General features: G+C 44.4%; 1 protein-coding gene across 2 annotated transcripts in view; it reads left to right on the top strand.

Moving 5' to 3' along the window:
• The first annotated feature begins 201 nt into the window (after nt 1-201).
• Nucleotides 202-19,090, top strand: part of LOC121575538 (tensin-2-like) — an 82,702-nt gene continuing 63,813 nt past the window's right edge. For both annotated transcript variants that reach the window (XM_045223077.1, XM_041888700.2), the window contains exons 1-3: nt 202-978; nt 18,528-18,606; nt 18,687-18,724. In XM_045223077.1, coding sequence (XP_045079012.1) covers nt 868-978; nt 18,528-18,606; nt 18,687-18,724 — 228 coding nt within the window. In that variant the 5' untranslated portion in view covers nt 202-867. The remainder of the gene's footprint in view (nt 979-18,527; nt 18,607-18,686; nt 18,725-19,090) is intronic.

Here is a 19,090-nt window from a genome sequence, read left to right as displayed (position 1 = left end):
AGAGTCCGGAGGGTCGACAGGGGTGTCGGACTGAGCGGCGCCATCTAATCTCAGGGGGAACGATGGAGGAAAAGAGGGAGAGAGAGGCTGAACACAGCAAGAAAAAGGGAAGGGCCTGAAGTCAGTCTGACCTAAACAGCTGTGGGGAGAGGGGGAGAGAGAGGGAGTGGGGGAATGAGAGGGGAAGAGTGTAGGGTTTGTGCAGCAGGCTGACAGAGGGGGAACAGCTAGTGAGAGGGTTGTAAGAGGAGAGGGGGAATGAGAGAGAGAAGGGTGTTTCATTGAAGGCCGAAAGGGGAGAAAGAGGGCAACCAGAGAAGAGTAAGAGGAGAGAGTGGAGGGTCTGTGCATGCTGGGAGGGAAGGGACAACAGCTAGCGAGGGAGAGAGAACGGTGTTGAAGTAAAAGGAGTGCGGAAGAGTGGACGTTTGTGTGTACAGGCTGACCGAAGAAAGAAGAGTGCAAAAACGGCAAGAGAGACGGCAGAAGGGTGCGAGAGAGCGGGCCCTGTGCTTGCTGAAAGAAGAGGGAGAGACGTGTGGAGACAGAAAGAGGGGTGGACTGAGTTAAGGTTGAGAGGGTTCCACTCCTGGCTGAGTAGAGAGTGAGAAAGATCAGCTTGGACAGGGGTGTGAGAGGGCTCACAGGGAGAAAAGGGAGAGGGGTTTTGGGGTGTCAAAGAAGCAAAGGAAGGACCTAGCTTCACTGTATCAGAGTGAAAAGGAGGAGGAAAGGAGAGTGGGTCCCTTTTGAAAAGACGAGTGGAGCCTGAGGAGTAAGAGAAGGAAAGCAGGTCCTTGGGATAACCGGATAACTAACTTGTGGATAAAATCTGAAAAAGGAGAAGAAGAGAGAACCACAGGATCTATGGGGTGCATTCACAGTACCCAGCGTTGTAGCGGAAAGAGACGCACTCCGGAACCTGAGGGATCCCCAAAAGTCCACCATATCCCCGTTGAAATTCTACAGCTGGCTGAGGTAGGCAACGCACTTGTTGAAATCTCTGTCTGCAACACTCTAAAAGTGTAACCCTTCTGCGGCTCAGTTGGTAGAGCATGGCACATACAACGTCAGGGTTGTGGCTTCAATTCACGCTGGGGCCACCCATCCAAAGATGTATGCATGCACTACTGTTAGTTGCTTTAGGCGGCTGCTAATTATATCACCTCAGCAGACAATATTTGGGGTATGAATAAAAAGTACAGAATCATGGTCAAACTTCATGTTCTCGATTGATTGTGCTGTGAGTGACTCGCCTACTGCTTTTTGGAGTTGTCTTGTGACCCATCACACCAATATGTTTAGCCAGGGCCCCAAGTCTCAGCCCATGAGGTGTCAACTGCAACCTACCCTATGGAAATGGGGCATGTTTATGGATAGTGTCATGATGTGAGGTATAACAGCAACACACTCTCAAACAGTTTGGATTGAAATTCAAATCATTGGTCTCAAAATCAGCTCCTGGAGGCTAGGTGTGTGTGCAATCATTTGTTTGTTCCAGCCCATGGATACCACACTTGATCTAACTTATCATGGTCCTCAATCAACACCCTGATTAGTTGAATCTGATAGTATTAGTGCTGGGCTGGAACAAAAGCATACAGTGCAAGTATTCAGACCCCTTCACTTTTTCAAAATTTTGCTACGTTACAGCCTATTTCTAAAATGGATTAAATAAATAAAAATCCTCATCAATCTACACACAATACCCCATAATGACAAAACGAAAACAGGTTTTTAGAAATGTTTACTAATGTATTACAATTAAAAACAAATACCTTATTTACATAAGTATTCAGACCCTTTGCTATGAGACTCGAAATTGAGCTCAGGTGCATCCTGTTTCCATTGATCATCCTTGAGATGTTTCTACAACTTGATTGGAGTCCACCTGTGGTAAATTCAGTTGATTGGACATGATTTGGAAAGAAACACACGTCTAAGTTCCCACAGTTGACAGTGCATGTCAGAGCAGAACCCAAGCCATAAGGTTGAAGGAATTGTCCGTAGAGCTCCGAGACAGCATTGTGTCGAGGCACAGATCTGGGGAAGGGTACCAAAAAATGTCTGCAGCATTGAAGATCCCCAAGAACACAATGGCCTCCATCATTCTTAAATGGAAGAAGTTTGGAAACTCCAAGACTCTTCCTAGAGCTGGCCACCCGGCCAAACTGAGCAATCGGGGGAGAAGGGCCTTGGTCAGGGAGGTGATCAAGAACCCGATGGTCACTCTGACAGAGCTCCAGAGTTCCTCTGTGGAGATGGGAGAACCTTCCAGAAGGACAACCTTCTCTGCAGCACTCCACCAATCAGGCCTTTATGGTAGAGTGGCCAGACGGAAGCCCGCTTGGAGTTTGCCAAAAGGCACCTAAAGGACTCTCAGACCATGAGAAACAAGATTATCTGGTCTGATGAAACCAAGATTGAACTCTTTGGCTTTAATGCCAAGCGTCACGTCTGGAGGAAACCAGGCACTGCTCATCACCTGGCCAATACCATCCCTACAGTGAAGCATGGTGGTGGCAGCATCATGCTGTGGGGATGTTTTTCAGCGGCAGGGACTGGGAGACTAGTCAGGATCGAGGGAAAGATGAACGGAGCAAAGTACAGAGATCCTTGATGAAAACCTGCTCCATAGCGCTCAGGACCTCAGACTTGGGCGAAGGTTCACCTTCCAACAGGTCAACGACCCTAAGCACACAGCCAATACAACGCAGGAGTGGCTTCGGGACAAATCTCTGAATGTCCTTGAGTGGCCCATTCAGAGCCCGGTCTTGAACCCGATCAAACATCTCTGTAGAAACCTGACAATAGCTGTGCAGCGACACTCCCCATCCAACCTGACAGAGCTTGAGAGGATCTGCAGAGAATAATGGGAGAAACTCCCCAAATACAGGTGTGCCAAGCTTGTAGCGTCATACCCAAGAAGACTCAAGGCTGTAATCGCTGCCAAAGGTGCTTGAAAGTACTGAGTAAAGGGTCAGAATAGTTATGTAAATGTGATATTGTGTGTAGATTGATAAGGGGGAAAAAACGATTTAATCCATTTTAGAATAAGGCTGTAACGTAACAAAATGTGGAAAAAGTGAAGGGGTCTGAATACTTTCCGAATGTACACACGCCTGTTGGCCTAACAAAAACCAGTTCTACACAGTAGACACTATGATCCTAGTTTGGCAGAGGTCTGGTGCGAGCTGCACATTCTACCTGGTCACCTCAATCATAGCCTCTGCCAAGTCCCGAACAACCGGATGTTCCAGTTTTCAGGGGAAATGGAAAGAGAGCCTGTGACGTGACTTCCGCTTTTGGACATTAACAATGGCGACACTCCATCTTAATTCCTCCACATTTACTGGATTGGTTGAACAGTGCAGAAGAGAACCTCCCCCGACAGTTTTTTTTTCCTTCTCGTCAAGACCAGTATGTAGGGGATATAGTTTCAGGCGTTTCTTTTACGCCTGGTAGTTAGATTACCTCAGTCAAAACATCCTATTTTTTGGTGGATAAAACCATGGATTTGTCAGACAGTAAATTGCATTATCCTTATGAATCCTGTAATAAAAGTGTCTGCCCTGCCACTGTGCCTGCCTGTTTCGCTGGGGCCTGCTGCTGTAATGAGCGAACCTCTCACACTCTCTCGCCACCCTCTTGCGCCCCTCGTGATTGTACAACATTTTAAAATGCAATTGCGGGGAAAGATTACAACTTTGGAAGCAACTACTTGTCCATATTAAAGAGAGGATGGTCTCAGCTTTCTGTAGGTATAATCTTTATTTCTCAACGATCAATAAGCTCAAAGCACACTGTTTTACAATCAAGATATTTGATATTGCTTTGAAATACGGAGCGCGAAAATGCGCATCGGCCATTGAGAGTGCACTAGGCCTCATTGCAATTTTTTAAAAAGACATTACATTTACTGTTAAATTTATACATGGCTACTAGCAGTATGTGTTGTATTTAGAGTTAGCGATCTAGCTAATGTTTTTTGATTTTCCACTTCCTCAGGTAGTGAATTAGCACCAATTTAATTAGGCCTATATATATACAGTGGGGCAAAAAAATATTTAGTCAGCCACCAATTGTGCAAGTTCTCCCACTTAAAAAGATGAGAGAGGCCTTTAATTTTCATCATAGGTACACGTCAACTATGAAAGACAAAATGAGAAAAAAAAATCCAGAAAATCACATTATAGGATTTTTAATGAATTTATTTGCAAATTATGGTGGAAAATAAGTATTTGGTCAATAACAAAAGTTTTGTCAATACTTTGTTATATACCCTTTGTTGGCAATGACACAGGTCAAACGTTTTCTGTAAGTCTTCACAAGGTTTTCACACACTGTTGCTGGTATTTTGGCCCATTCCTCCATGCAGATCTCCTCTAGAGCAGTGATGTTTTGGGGCTGTCGCTGGGCAACACGGACTTTCAACTCCCTCCAAAGATTTTCTATGGGGTTGAGATCTGGAGACTGGCTAGGCCACTCCAGGACCTTGAAATGCTTCTTACGAAGCCACTCCTTCGTTGCCCGGGCGGTGTGTTTGGGATCATTGTCATGCTGAAAGACCCAGCCACGTTTCATCTTCAATGCCCTTGCTGATGGAAGGAGGTTTTCACTCAAAATCTCACGATACATGGCCCCATTCATTCTTTCCTTTACACGGATCAGTCGTCCTGGTCCCTTTGCAGAAAAACAGCCCCAAAGCATGATGTTTCAACCCCCCATGCTTCAAAGTAGGTATGGTGTTCTTTGGATGCAACTCAGCATTCTTTGTCCTCCAAACACGACGAGTTGAGTTTTTACCAAAAAAGTTATATTTTGGTTTCATCTGACCATATGACATTCTCCCAATCCTCTTCTGGATCATCCAAATGCACTCTAGCAAACTTCAGACGGGCCTGGACATGTACTGGCTTAAGCAGGGGGGACACGTCTTGCACTGCAGGATTTGAGTCCCTGGCGGCGTAGTGTGTTACTGATGGTAGGCTTTGTTACTTTGGTCCCAGCTCTCTGCAGGTCATTCACTAGGTCCCCCTGTGTGGTTCTGGGATTTTTGCTCACCATTCTTGTGATCAATTTGACCCCATGGGGGTGAGATCTTGCGTGGAGCCCCAGATCGAGGGAGATTATCAGTGGTCTTGTATGTCTTCCATTTCCTAATAATTGCTCCCACAGTTGATTTCTTCAAACCAAGCTGCTTACCTATTGCAGATTCAGTCTTCCCAGCCTGGTGCAGGTCTACAATTTTGTTTCTGGTGTCCTTTGACAGCTCTTTGGTCTTGGCCATAGTGGAGTTTGGAGTGTGACTGTTTGAGGTTGTGGACAGGTGTCTTTTATACTGATAACAAGTTCAAACAAGTGCCATTAATACAGGTAACGAGTGGAGGACAGAGGAGCCTCTTAAAGAAGAAGTTACAGGTCTGTGAGAGCCAGAAATCTTGCTTGTTTGTAGGTGACCAAATACTTATTTTCCACCATAATTTGCAAATAAATTCATTAAAAATCCTACAATGTGATTTTCTGGATTTTTTTTTCTCAATTTGTCTGTCATAGTTGACGTGTACCTATGATGAAAATTACAGGCCTCTCTCATCTTTTTAAGTGGGAGAACTTGCACAATTGGTTTCTGACTAAATACATTTTTTCCCCACTGTATATATATCATATTGCACATAAAGATTAAGGCAAATTAATCTCAATTGAACAAAATACATCTGAACATTTATGTAGCCCTGTTATGACAGTAAAATATAACTAAAATTGCCTAATTGTCAACCCAAAATTCATGACAACCCTAGATTAGGTTGCATATCAAAATATATGTGATTCATGCATTTCTGCTTGGACATGTTAGATGTAAAAATGTATTTATTGAATACCATGTCAGTAGTCTATTACACTTCTTAATAAAGCATTGTAATTACTTTATAAGATGATTAGGCCTACTCTAATTGTTTCTATTGTGTGACGCTGTGCACATTTTTGGGGGGATTGCCACCAAATCATGGGCTGGTGCCACCAACTGAAAAAGTTAGTGGCACCAGTGCCACCAGGGGAAAATGTTAGCCCTGCCGTGTTTAGTCAAAGGTATTCAAGTATCCCCGGCATTCGCCGCACACAATGTCACTAGTCCCATTTAGTTCACTGTCAGAAGGCGAGAAGGGGTCATATACTGGTCAGGATTAAAGAGGTCAAGTGAAGAGAGAGAGAGCGGGGGATGGTAGTTGGAGGGGATCGAAGGGTGTTAATCATGTCTGTTCTAGTCTGTTCCCCGGTGGTCAAAGTTTAAGAGGAATTGGTGTCCGTTACTCTCCTATGCGTCGCGTGGTCTGCGTGTCTGATATAGCCATATTTAGGAGCGGCCACATTGCAACATGGCTCCAGTGGGTCTTTACTAGTCTGTTCCAAAAATGTGAACTGCATGTATGTACGATTTCACGCCGGGGAGGGCTTGACATGATCAAGGCCTATGTCATAAATCATAATTTAATCATTGAATTTGATCGTGTGTGAGTGCTGTTATATTGTTTTGGTTTTTGAGATAGCAGTACAGTGAAACTACTATGGTATGAGGGTATGGCTGTGACAGTTGACGAGCTCAACTGTGTGCTGTTAATACTTGTATCAATACCTGGCCGATGCTCTACAGCCCTCACATTCAAATCTGGACCTCGATGCCAGTTCAACTGTTTTTTTATATTTATTCTTCCCCTCTAATCAGGGACTGATTTAGACTTGGGACACCATGTGGGTACAGTTAATTATCAGGTAGAACAGAAAAACAGCAGTACTCCGGACCTCTTAGGGTAGGATTTGATTACCCCTGCCCTAGAGAAAGAAACATTGGCATGCAATGCATTTGTTGTGTTTGTATGTCGTATAATGTGTAATTTTGTTGGGCAAAGTTGACATTGCATTACTCCAAACCCCAGGTATTGCATTGTGTCCAATGCACATTGCTCTCTTGAATGCCATTGCCATTTTTTTTGGGTGCCATGCGTATTTAACCCAAGCCAAAAATAGGGTGCTTGTTGACTAGGTCGATTCACACGCGCATGTGTTCCTGTACCTATTCTGGGAGTTTCATGGCTCTTTTAGAGGTGACACTCTTCTGCTCATGGAATGTGGGGATATAAATACACATCGTGGAGCATACCTCGGGTTTCCCACCTGCTCCCGTCCCTTCTGTGTGTGTGAGTGTGTTACCCAAAGCCAAGACCCATACTTCAGCATGTCGTCAGCAACAGGCTGTCACTGAGAACACACACACACTTTGTGGAAAGGGGTGTCTCTGTGGTAGTGTATTTGGAGAGGTTTATGTAGGTCTATGTGTGCAAGTGGTGTGTGACTACAGTGTAGCGTAGTATGTGTGCTGCAGTGTGTGTGTGCATGCAAGAATAAATATCCAAGTGCATGTGTTAGAGGGAGAGAGTTGGAGGGAGAGAGTTGGAGGGAGAGAGTTGGAGGGAGAGAGTTAGAGGGAGAGAGTTATAGGAGGGAGAGAGTTAGAGGGGAGAGAGTTAGAGGGAGAGAGTTAGAGGGAGAGAGTTAGAGGGAGAGAGTTAGAGGGAGAGAGTTAGAGGGAGAGAGTTAGAGGGAGAGAGTTAGAGGGAGATAGTTAGAGGGAGATAGTTAGAGGGAGAGAGTTAGAGGAGGGAGAGAGTTATAGGAGGGAGAGAGTTAGAGGGAGAGAGTTAGAGGGAGATAGTTAGAGGGAGAGAGTTAGAGGAGGGAGAGAGTTAGAGGAGGGAGAGAGTTAGAGGAGGGAGAGAGTTAGAGGAGGGAGAGAGTTAGAGGAGGGAGAGAGTTAGAGGAGGGAGAGAGTTATAGGAGGGAGAGAGTTAGAGGAGGGAGAGAGTTGGAGGGAGAGAGTTAGAGGAGGGAGAGAGTTATAGGAGGGAGAGAGTTAGAGGAGGGAGAGAGTTAGAGGGAGAGAGTTAGAGGGAGAGAGTTAGAGGGAGAGAGTTATAGGAGGGAGAGAGTTATAGGAGGGAGAGAGTTATAGGAGGGAGAGAGTTATAGGAGGGAGAGAGTTAGAGGGAGAGAGTTAGAGGGAGAGAGTTAGAGGGAGAGAGTTAGAGGGAGAGAGTTAGAGGGAGAGAGTTAGAGGGAGAGAGTTGGAGGGAGAGAGTTGGAGGGAGAGAGTTGGAGGGAGAGAGTTATAGGAGGGAGAGAGTTATAGGAGGGAGAGAGTTATAGGAGGGAGAGAGTTATAGGAGGGAGAGAGTTATAGGGAGAGAGTTAGAGGGAGAGAGTTAGAGGGAGAGAGTTAGAGGGAGATAGTTAGAGGGAGAGAGTTAGAGGAGGGAGAGAGTTAGAGGAGGGAGAGAGTTAGAGGAGGGAGAGAGTTAGAGGAGGGAGAGAGTTATAGGAGGGAGAGAGTTGGAGGGAGAGAGTTGGAGGGAGAGAGTTAGAGGGAGAGAGTTAGAGGGAGAGAGTTAGAGGGAGAGAGTTGGAGGGAGAGAGTTGGAGGGAGAGAGTTGGAGGGAGAGTGTTGGAGGGAGAGAGTTATAGGAGGGAGAGAGTTAGAGGAGGGAGAGAGTTAGAGGGAGAGAGTTATAGGAGGGAGAGAGTTAGAGGAGGGAGAGAGTTAGAGGAGGGAGAGAGTTGGAGGAGGGAGAGAGTTATAGGAGGGAGAGAGTTATAGGAGGGAGAGAGTTAGAGGAGGGAGAGAGTTAGAGGGAGAGAGTTAGAGGGAGAGAGTTGGAGGGAGAGAGTTGGAGGGAGAGAGTTGGAGGGAGAGAGTTGGAGGGAGAGAGTTATAGGAGGGAGAGAGTTATAGGAGGGAGAGAGTTATAGGAGGGAGAGAGTTATAGGAGGGAGAGAGTTATAGGAGGGAGAGAGTTAGAGGAGGGAGAGAGTTAGAGGAGGGAGAGAGTTAGAGGAGGGAGAGAGTTAGAGGAGGGAGAGAGTTAGAGGAGGGAGAGAGTTAGAGGAGGGAGAGAGTTAGAGGAGGGAGAGAGTTAGAGGAGGGAGAGAGTTATAGGAGGGAGAGAGTTATAGGAGGGAGAGAGTTATAGGAGGGAGAGAGTTATAGGAGGGAGAGAGTTATAGGAGGGAGAGAGTTATAGGAGGGAGAGAGTTATAGGAGGGAGAGAGTTAGAGGGAGAGAGTTAGAGGGAGAGAGTTGGAGGGAGAGAGTTGGAGGGAGAGAGTTGGAGGGAGAGAGTTGGAGGGAGAGAGTTGGAGGGAGAGAGTTATAGGAGGGAGAGAGTTATAGGAGGGAGAGAGTTATAGGAGGGAGAGAGTTATAGGAGGGAGAGAGTTAGAGGAGGGAGAGAGTTAGAGGAGGGAGAGAGTTAGAGGGAGAGAGTTAGAGGGAGAGAGTTGGAGGGAGAGAGTTGGAGGGAGAGAGTTGGAGGGAGAGAGTTATAGGAGGGAGAGAGTTATAGGAGGGAGAGAGTTATAGGAGGGAGAGAGTTATAGGAGGGAGAGAGTTAGAGGGAGAGAGTTAGAGGGAGAGAGTTGGAGGGAGAGAGTTGGAGGGAGAGAGTTGGAGGGAGAGAGTTGGAGGGAGAGAGTTAGAGGGAGAGAGTTGGAGGGAGAGAGTTGGAGGGAGAGAGTTGGAGGGAGAGAGTTGGAGGAAGAGAGTTAGAGGGAGAGAGTTGGAGGGAGAGAGTTAGAGGGAGAGAGTTATAGGAGGGAGAGAGTTATAGGAGGGAGAGAGTTATAGGAGGGAGAGAGTTATAGGAGGGAGAGAGTTAGAGGAGGGAGAGAGTTAGAGGAGGGAGAGAGTTAGAGGAGGGAGAGAGTTAGAGGAGGGAGAGAGTTAGAGGGAGAGAGATGGAGGGAGAGAGTTAGAGGAAGAGAGTTAGAGGGAGAGAGTTGGAGGGAGAGAGTTAGAGGGAGAGAGTTGGAGGGAGAGAGTTAGGAGGGAGAGAGTTAGAGGAGGGAGAGAGTTGGAGGAGGGAGAGAGTTAGAGGAGGGAGAGAGTTAGAGGAGGGAGAGAGTTAGAGGGAGAGAGTTGGAGGGAGAGAGTTATAGGAGGGAGAGAGTTATAGGAGGGAGAGAGTTATAGGAGGGAGAGAGTTGGAGGGAGAGAGTTGGAGGGAGAGAGTTGGAGGGAGAGAGTTGGAGGGAGAGAGTTGGAGGGAGAGAGTTATAGGAGGGAGAGAGTTAGAGGAGGGAGAGAGTTAGAGGAGGGAGAGAGTTAGAGGAGGGAGAGAGTTAGAGGGAGAGAGTTAGAGGGAGAGAGAGTTGGAGGGAGAGAGTTGGAGGAGAGAGTTGGAGGAGAGAGTTATAGGAGGGAGAGAGTTAGAGGAGGGAGAGAGTTAGAGGAGGGAGAGAGTTAGAGGAGGGAGAGAGTTAGAGGGAGAGAGTTGGAGGGAGAGAGTTGGAGGGAGAGAGTTGGAGGGAGAGAGTTGGAGGGAGAGAGTTATAGGAGGGAGAGAGTTATAGGAGGGAGAGAGTTATAGGAGGGAGAGAGTTATAGGAGGGAGAGAGTTATAGGAGGGAGAGAGTTAGAGGAGGGAGAGAGTTAGAGGAGGGAGAGAGTTAGAGGAGGGAGAGAGTTATAGGAGGGAGAGAGTTATAGGAGGGAGAGAGTTATAGGAGGGAGAGAGTTATAGGAGGGAGAGAGTTATAGGAGGGAGAGAGTTAGAGGAGGGAGAGAGTTATAGGAGGGAGAGAGTTAGAGGAGGGAGAGAGTTAGAGGGAGAGAGTTGGAGGGAGAGAGTTAGAGGGAGAGAGTTGGAGGGAGAGAGTTGGAGGGAGAGAGTTGGAGGGAGAGAGTTGGAGGGAGAGAGTTAGAGGAAGAGAGTTAGAGGGAGAGAGTTGGAGGGAGAGAGTTAGAGGGAGAGAGTTATAGGAGGGAGAGAGTTAGAGGAGGGAGAGAGTTAGAGGGAGAGAGTTGGAGGGAGAGAGTTAGAGGGAGAGAGTTGGAGGGAGAGAGTTGGAGGGAGAGAGTTGGAGGGAGAGAGTTAGAGGAAGAGAGTTAGAGGGAGAGAGTTGGAGGGAGAGAGTTAGAGGGAGAGAGTTATAGGAGGGAGAGAGTTATAGGAGGGAGAGAGTTAGAGGAGGGAGAGAGTTAGAGGAGGGAGAGAGTTAGAGGAGGGAGAGAGTTGGAGGGAGAGAGTTGGAGGGAGAGAGTTAGAGGGAGAGAGTTAGAGGGAGAGAGTTGGAGGGAGAGAGTTAGGAGGGAGAGAGTTAGAGGAGGGAGAGAGTTGGAGGAGGGAGAGAGTTAGAGGAGGGAGAGAGTTAGAGGAGGGAGAGAGTTAGAGGAGGGAGAGAGTTAGAGGAGGATGCTGGCTTACCGTTCACACACCAAAAAAGCACATCTACCAGAAGGTAATAATGAAATCCACTATGTATGAATCACTGGCACTGGCTGCTCCTCTCCCATCTCCATATTAGAGGCTGAGTGCTTTGGGGCTGTAATGGTTGGAGATTCCTTGGGAATGAGCTAGCCTTTGGCTGGAGCATGACAAAAGGGGTGGGGTGCTCAAATCCAGTAATTTCACAAATAGTCATGCAAGTCTACCGGGACAACTGGGGTGTAGAGTTCCTATATAAAGTATTCACACCCCTTCACTTTTTCCACATTTTGTTGTGTTACAAGGTGGGCTTAAAATTGATTTGTCTTTTTATGTCAACGACCTACACAAAATACTCTGTAAAAGTGGAAAAATAAACACTAATATCTTGATTGCATAAATATTCAAACGCACTTCATTGACACTACCACACAAAACCCTCACATATTCACACTACACACTACATACAGACCGACACAATACAAACATACATATATACACACACGTTTACACTCCACATTGCTACTAGTGCTGTGTTCTTTATTTTACTCTGATTATTATCGATCCTGATGCCTAGTCACTTTACTCTGCCTTCATGTACAGTACATATCTACCTCAAATACCTCGTACCTCTGCACATTGATCTGGTACTGGTGCTCCCTGTATATAGCTCCAATCTTGTGTATTTTATTTGATTCCTCTTGTGTTACTATTTTATTTTTAAACTCTGCATTGTTGCGAAGGGCTCGTAGGCAAGCATTTCACTGTAAAGTCTACACCAGTTGTATTCGGCGCATGTGACAAATACGATTTGATTTGAACCACCTTTACTAAAGGCCCATAATCGTACTCCTTTGCGGGGGATTCAAGACATCTTCCTCATGCAAATAGTGAAATTAATCAAGATAATTGAAAAATATGAATACTATGAGAGAGAAAGGAGTATTCTCTACATTTGTTTGGTATGCAATGTGGCTTTTATGGTTCTCATGTTGGAGACTGAGCTGCTCTTCTCCTTTCTCACCACTAGGTGCGGCTATTGTCTAATATTTTGTACTCGTAGACGTGAAGAACAGTGACATGACGTGCAAAGGTGATAGTGTGAAGAATTTATCGTATTTTTTATGTTTTTAATATTTACACCTAATGAATGTGGTAACATTATTCACATTAAACTACTTCAGCATGTAGATATAGATGTAGGTTTATCTGAACCGATCAAGCAAGAGTTTTTGGCCACTCTGGCCAATAGATTCACTCAAGTCTGTAAAATAAAAAATCCTCTGGGGTTTTGTTGTGGCTTTGACTCCGCCTACGTCGGTAAAAGATCTGAAAGACCCCAGAGGATGCGTAATGGTAAGAAGTATATTTGACGTCATTAATGATATGAATAATGTGCACAGGTTTTAAAAGGTGACCAAATCCCGAGATGAGTAAGGTAAGAGGACTTGTATTGTAATCACCATAGCCAATTCTTATTAATCAATATCTCGACAATTTATTTGAAAAACGTGTACTTGGGTGTGGATGTCTGCAGCTCACACGTCACTAGTAACACTTCTGTGTTAGATTATTATGGATAATTTACAGTTGAAGTCGGAAGTTTACATACACCTTAGCCAAATACATTTAAACTCGTTTTTTCACAATTCCTGACATTGAATCCTAGTAAAAAATACCCTGTCTTAGGTCAATTAGCATCACCACTTTATTTTAAGAATGTGAAATATCACAATAATAGTAGAGAGAATGATTTATTTCAGCTTTTATTTAATTCATCACATTCCCAGTGGGTCAGAAGTTTACATACACTCAATTAGTATTTGGTAGCATTGCCTTTAAATTGTTTAACTTAGGTCAAACGTTTTGGGTAACCTTCCACAAGCTTCCCACAATAAGTTGTGTGAATTTTGGCCCATTCCTCCTGACAGAGCTGGTGTAACTGAGTCAAGTTTGTAGGCCTCCTTGCTCGCACACACTTTTTCAGTTCTGCCCACACATTTTCTATAGGATTGAGGTCAGGGCTTTGTGATGGCCACTCCAATACCTTCACTTTGTTGTCCTTAAGCCATTTTGTCACAATTTTGGAAGTATGCTTGGGGTCATTGTCCATTTGGAAGACCCATTTGCGACCAAGCTTTAACTTCCTGACTGATGTCTTGAGATGTTGCTTCAATATATCCACATCATTTTCCTTCCTCATGATGCCATCTATTTTGTGAAGTGCACCAGTCCCTCCTGCAGCAAAGCACCCCCACACCCCCGTGCTTCACGGTTGCGATGGTGTTCTTCGGCTTGCAAGCCCCCCCTATTTCCTCCAAACATAACGATGGTCATTATGGCCAAACAGTTCTATTTTTGTTTAATCAGACCAGAGGACATTTCTCCAAAAAGTACGATCTTTGTCCCCATGTGCAGTTGCAAACCGTAGTCTGGCTTTTTTATGGCGGTTTTGGAGCAGTGGCTTCTTCCATGCTGAGCAGCCTTTCAGGTTATGTCGATATAGGACTCGTTTTACTGTGGATATAGATACTTTTGTACCTGTTTCCTCCAGCATCGTCACAAGGTCCTTTGCTGTTGTTCTGGGATTGATTTGCATTTTTCGCACCAAACTAAGTACGTTAATCTCTAGGAGACAGAACGCGTCTCCTTCCTGAGCGGTATGACGGCTGTGTGGCCCCATGGTGTTTATACTTGCGTACTATTGTTTGTACAGATGAACGTAGTACCTTCAGGTGTTTGGAAATTGCTCCCAAGGATGAACCAGACTTGTGGAGGTCTACCATTTTATTTCCGAGGTCTTGGCTGATTTCTTTTGATTTTCCCATGATGTCAAGCAAAGAGGCACTGTTTGAAAGTAGGCCTTGAAACACATCTACAGGTACACCTCCAATTGACTCAAATTATGTAAATTAGCCTATCAGAAGCTTCTAAAGCCATGACATCATTTTCTGGAATATTCCAAGCTGTTTAAAGGCACAGTCAACTTAGTGTATGTAAACTTCTGACCCACTGGAATTGTGATACAGTGAATTATAAGTGAAATAATCTGTCTGTAAACAATTGTTGGAAAAATTACTTGTGTCATGCACAAAGTAGATGTCCTAACTGACTTGCCAAAACTATAGTTTGTTAAAAAGAAATTTGTGGAGTGGTTGAAAAACGAGTTTCATTGACTCCAACCTAAGTGTATGTAAACTTCCGACTTCAACTGTATGTGGGTACTTCTGTCATTTTTCAGTTTCTTATTATCTGCTGACAAAAGCGAGTGAAAACAGCATGACTCCAATTTCTACCGGATTTCCTAATTATTGTACTCTTAACGGTTAACCTAATACACTCTTTAACAACCACGAACCTCGACTCCATTCAACATTTCTACTATACCATACTATAATCCACTAAACTAGACTAAACAATAGGCTATCATACTACAATATGAATTGTAGAATACTATACTACCAGTATATGCTATGCTTGTATCATCCCACTTAACTTTATGTCCAGTTTTACCCAACAGTTAATTTCATTTGAGCTTGTGTCACTTGAGATTCCTGGATTGCTTCCTGAATGTCTTATGTAAGAAGTCTAATTTTCCATGGATGGAAAGTATTAGTTTCAAATTAAACAAGTTAAGTCACTGGTCTTTTCCAGGGGTGTAGGCGAGTTCACATAGTGTGTACGCCACGCAAGTTTTGTTTCTTCAGTGTTTATCTTTCCAGATTCATCAGCTCATTTCCCTTGCCCTTGACCATTCTTTTTTTAAAGGATGGACACTGAATTGCATAACTCAAATTGATTCTAGGAGACAGCCCTAATCATGAGTTATATAACAGTATACCAGCTGATGGATCTAATAAAAGATTTATGCCTAGTATCTAACGAGCGACAGAGAAAGACAGAAATGGGTAGATAGCGAGTGACAAAAAGACAGAGATTGAAATTTACAGATTAGTCATCTCTCCCACTTCCCATGCTAGTGGTAACAAACACACACAGTTATAATGACAGATCCATCCATCCATCCATTCTGATGAGTCCAGTAGCAGTTTAGTAAACATGCAAAGTGACCACAAATTGAACAGTCTGGACACATATCAATACATCATTGTATGTATTTTCACACTGTGCTCTGGCAATCTTAGAGTCTGTATGATGACCACTATGCTATTGAACATGCTATTTTAACATCCATGCATGTTAAAAACAAGCCAGGGGCAACTTCAGTGGTCTACATAAACTCTATTGATCTTGATAGAACACACACACAGAGACTTTAAAGCAACCTTTTAAATCACAACAAAGCTACAAAGTGTGTGATTATGCCTCCTCTTAGAATGTGGGATGGAGGGAGAGAAGGAGGGAGGGGCGGCCAATGGAGAGCCTTGTGATGGCCTTGTGATGGAGTGAGTGAATAAATACATGTGTTTGTCACTGGAGTTTGTGTTAGTTAGACCACACTCTCCTCCTCCCTTCTGGGGAGGATAGATTAATGACTTAATGTACTTCACATGCAATCAGATGACACCGCTTTAGGACGTCCTCAGACGTTTGTCTGGACTTTGACTAGGCCATTCCAAGACATTTAAATGTTTCCTCTTAAACCACTCGCGTGTTGCTTTAGCAGTATGCTTAGGGTCATTGTCCTGCTGGAAGGTAAACCTCCGTCCCAGTCTCAAATCAATGGAAGCCTGAAACAGGTTTCCCTCAAGAATTTCCCTTTATTTAGCGGCATCCATCATTCTTTCAATTCTGACCAGTTTCCTAGTCCCTGCCGATGGAAAAACATGGTGTTCTCAGGGTGATGCGAGGTGTTGGGTTTGTGCCAGACATGGGCGGCAGGTAGCTTAGTGGTTAAGAGCGTTGTGCCAGTAACCGAAAGGTCGCTGGTTCTAATCCCCGAGCCCACTAGGTGAAAAATCTGTCGATGTGCCCTTGAGCAAGGCACTTAACCCTAATTGCTCCTGTAAGTCGCTCTGGATAAGAGCGTCTGCTAAATGACCAATTATTATTATTATAGCGTTTTCCTTGATGGCCAAAAAGCTCAATTTTAGTCTCATCTGACCAGAGTACCTTCTTCCATATGTTTGGAGAGTCTCCCACATACCTTTTGGTGAACACCAAACGTGTTTGCTTATTTTTTTTCTTTAAGCAATGGCTTTTTTCTGGCCTCTCTTCTGTAAAGCCCAGCTCTTTGGAGTGTACGGCTTAAAGTGGTCCTATGGACAGATACTCCAATCTCCGCTGTGGAGCTTTGCAGCTCCTTCAGGGTTATCTTTGGTCTCTTTGTTGCCTCTGATAAATGCCCTCCTTGCCTGGTCTGTGAGTCTTGGCAGGTTTGTTGTGGTGCCATCTTTCCATTTTTTAATAATGGATTTAATGGTGCTCCGTGGGATGTTCAATGTTTCAGATATTTTTTTATAACGCCAGGACAGCGGAGTCACTCACCACCTTCCGGAGACTTTTGAAACCCCACCTCTTTCAGGAATACCTGGGATAGGATAAAGTAATCCTTCTACTGGTTTCACCAGATCTTATTTAGGGGCTTCATAGCAAAGGGGGTGAATACATATGCACGCACCACTTTTCCGTTATTTATTTTGTAGAATTTTTTGAAACAAGTTATTTTTTCATTTCACTTCACCAATTTGCACTATTTTGTGTATGTCCATTACATGAAATCCAAATAAAAATCCATTTTAATTACAGGTTGTAAGGCAACAAAATAGGAAAGGGGATGAATACTTTTAAAGGGGATGAATACTTTTGCAAGGCACTGTACACCCTCACAGGGACTGTGTGTGTGTGTGTGTGTGTGTGTGTGTATGTGTGTGTATGAATGTAGTTGTTTTGATTTCTATGTTTAAATATGTGTATGAATGTAACTGTGTTGCTTAAAATAAGTGTTGTATCTTGTAGGCAGGTGAGTCTGAATCCCGTGTGTGTATGTGTGTGTGCATGCATAACCAGCTGTTTTTATGTAGTCCATTCAATGTTCCTGTATGTTTTGATCTTGCTTATTGAATTAGCACATCCATTTCCCAATGTCAAGACTGTCTGAGCAAATGTCCACTTGTAAAATGAGCAGCAGCAATGGAATGAAACTCTAAATCCATTCCCATTTTAGTTTTCTGACAGATGATGTTCTCTCATCGAACCAAGCCCTTCTTGTCTCTACTTCTCTTCTCTCTGCCTCTCCTCTCAGCTTTACTCAGTGGCTCCCAAACTTCTTTGCGATGTGATTCAGATAAAGCTTTTCAAGATATATTGCGACCCACAAATTAACAAAGCAATATTTCTAGCCAGTAACTACTAAGCTTTAGCCACAAACAGTGGGTTTTGAGCCACCATTTTTTAAACAGATTAGATAATAATTTGAGTTTAATTTTTGGGGGTTCTAGTTTTAGTCACTGGTGCCTGTTGGCAGTGCACAGTACAGTGCCCACTGTCTAGCCTAGGTTTCCACTGAAAGGGTGCCTGTACTGCACTGTGCCAGTCTAGGCAGCTGTGCAAACATCACCTCTCTCCCTGTTGTAAGGAAAATAGTAGTGGTGCCTCTCTCTCTAGTCTGAATCCTTCCATCCCTTCAACCTGTAACACAAAGAGTGAAGACATGGACATATAGACATACACTACCAGTCAAAAGTGTGGACACACCTACTCATTCAAGGAGATCATCAGGGACCCCAGCCACCCAAGCCATGCCCTGTTCTCCCCGCTCAGACGTGGGCAGTACAGGAGCATCATGGCAAAAACCGAAAGACTGGCCAATAGTTTCTAACCCCAGACCATCAGGCTGCTGAATAGCCACCACTAGTCAGCTACCTACTCCCCCCTCCCCCCTACTACTCCCCCTATTGACATTCCCCCCAACGACATTCATCACTATTGCAGTTGTTAATATGTATATTATTATTATTTTTATTTTTATTTTTATGTTTATTGTTTTTATTTTACTTGAGCCCCACATCCCCTCAATGGTCATGCTGCTGCTCCCCCTATGGTCATCCCCCCCCCACCCTCTCAGCAGCCTTTACTCTGCCTCCACCCCAATGGACATTTATTTATTAATCACTGCTACAGTTGTTATGATGCATATAGTTCTATTTCTATTGTTTTATATGACCAGTTTCACTTTGTCCTCTATGTTGGAGCTCGAAGCCTAAGATTTTCACTGTAGCCTGCAATCACACCTGCAACCCTGTACATGTGACCATTAAACACTCTCAATCACAGTCTCTATCCCTCACATTGTGATGTGTTCTGTTACAGCTTGGTAAAGGAGCCGTGTCCCATGCGTTCACAGAGAAGAGCTGTAGGATGAAACGACAGGCCATCGACATCCCCGGGGGTGAGTACAGAGTGTTACACACACAATTCACACACACACACAACCAACTCTCACACGGTCTCTTTTCTCTCTCATTGCAGAGTGCAAGACAGCCGTTCATAACGAATGTGAAGCCAAGGTAGGTCTTGAGCCATCTTTAAAAAAAGAAAATTGCTTGTCTAGAGTAAATCTGTTTTGTGTGGTCTACAAGGTTCACCATAGAAACCTCTAAAATGTTAACATTGTGAAGGGAATTCTAGCCTGGTCCTAGATCTGTTTGTGCTGTCTCGCCATCTACTATGGTTATTATCACCATAGAAATTGGCAAGAACTAGACAAACCTATGACTAGGCTAGCAGTGGTCTAGATGTATCTATAAGAGGGAAGCTGTTAAAAAAATACTGGCTATGTTTTTGAAGGATGCCAAGAAATGTTATTACCTCTTGGCACTGACTACTGTATTACATGCCAAGTGGCCCAAAATGACATCGGATTATGGGCTATG

The sequence above is a fragment of the Coregonus clupeaformis genome, chromosome 10 (genome assembly GCF_020615455.1).
Source record: "Coregonus clupeaformis isolate EN_2021a chromosome 10, ASM2061545v1, whole genome shotgun sequence".
Classification (NCBI taxonomy): Eukaryota; Metazoa; Chordata; class Actinopteri; order Salmoniformes; family Salmonidae; genus Coregonus; species Coregonus clupeaformis.
The sequence above is the reverse complement of the archived record's forward strand: the minus strand, read 5'-3'. Positions and strand labels throughout refer to the sequence as shown.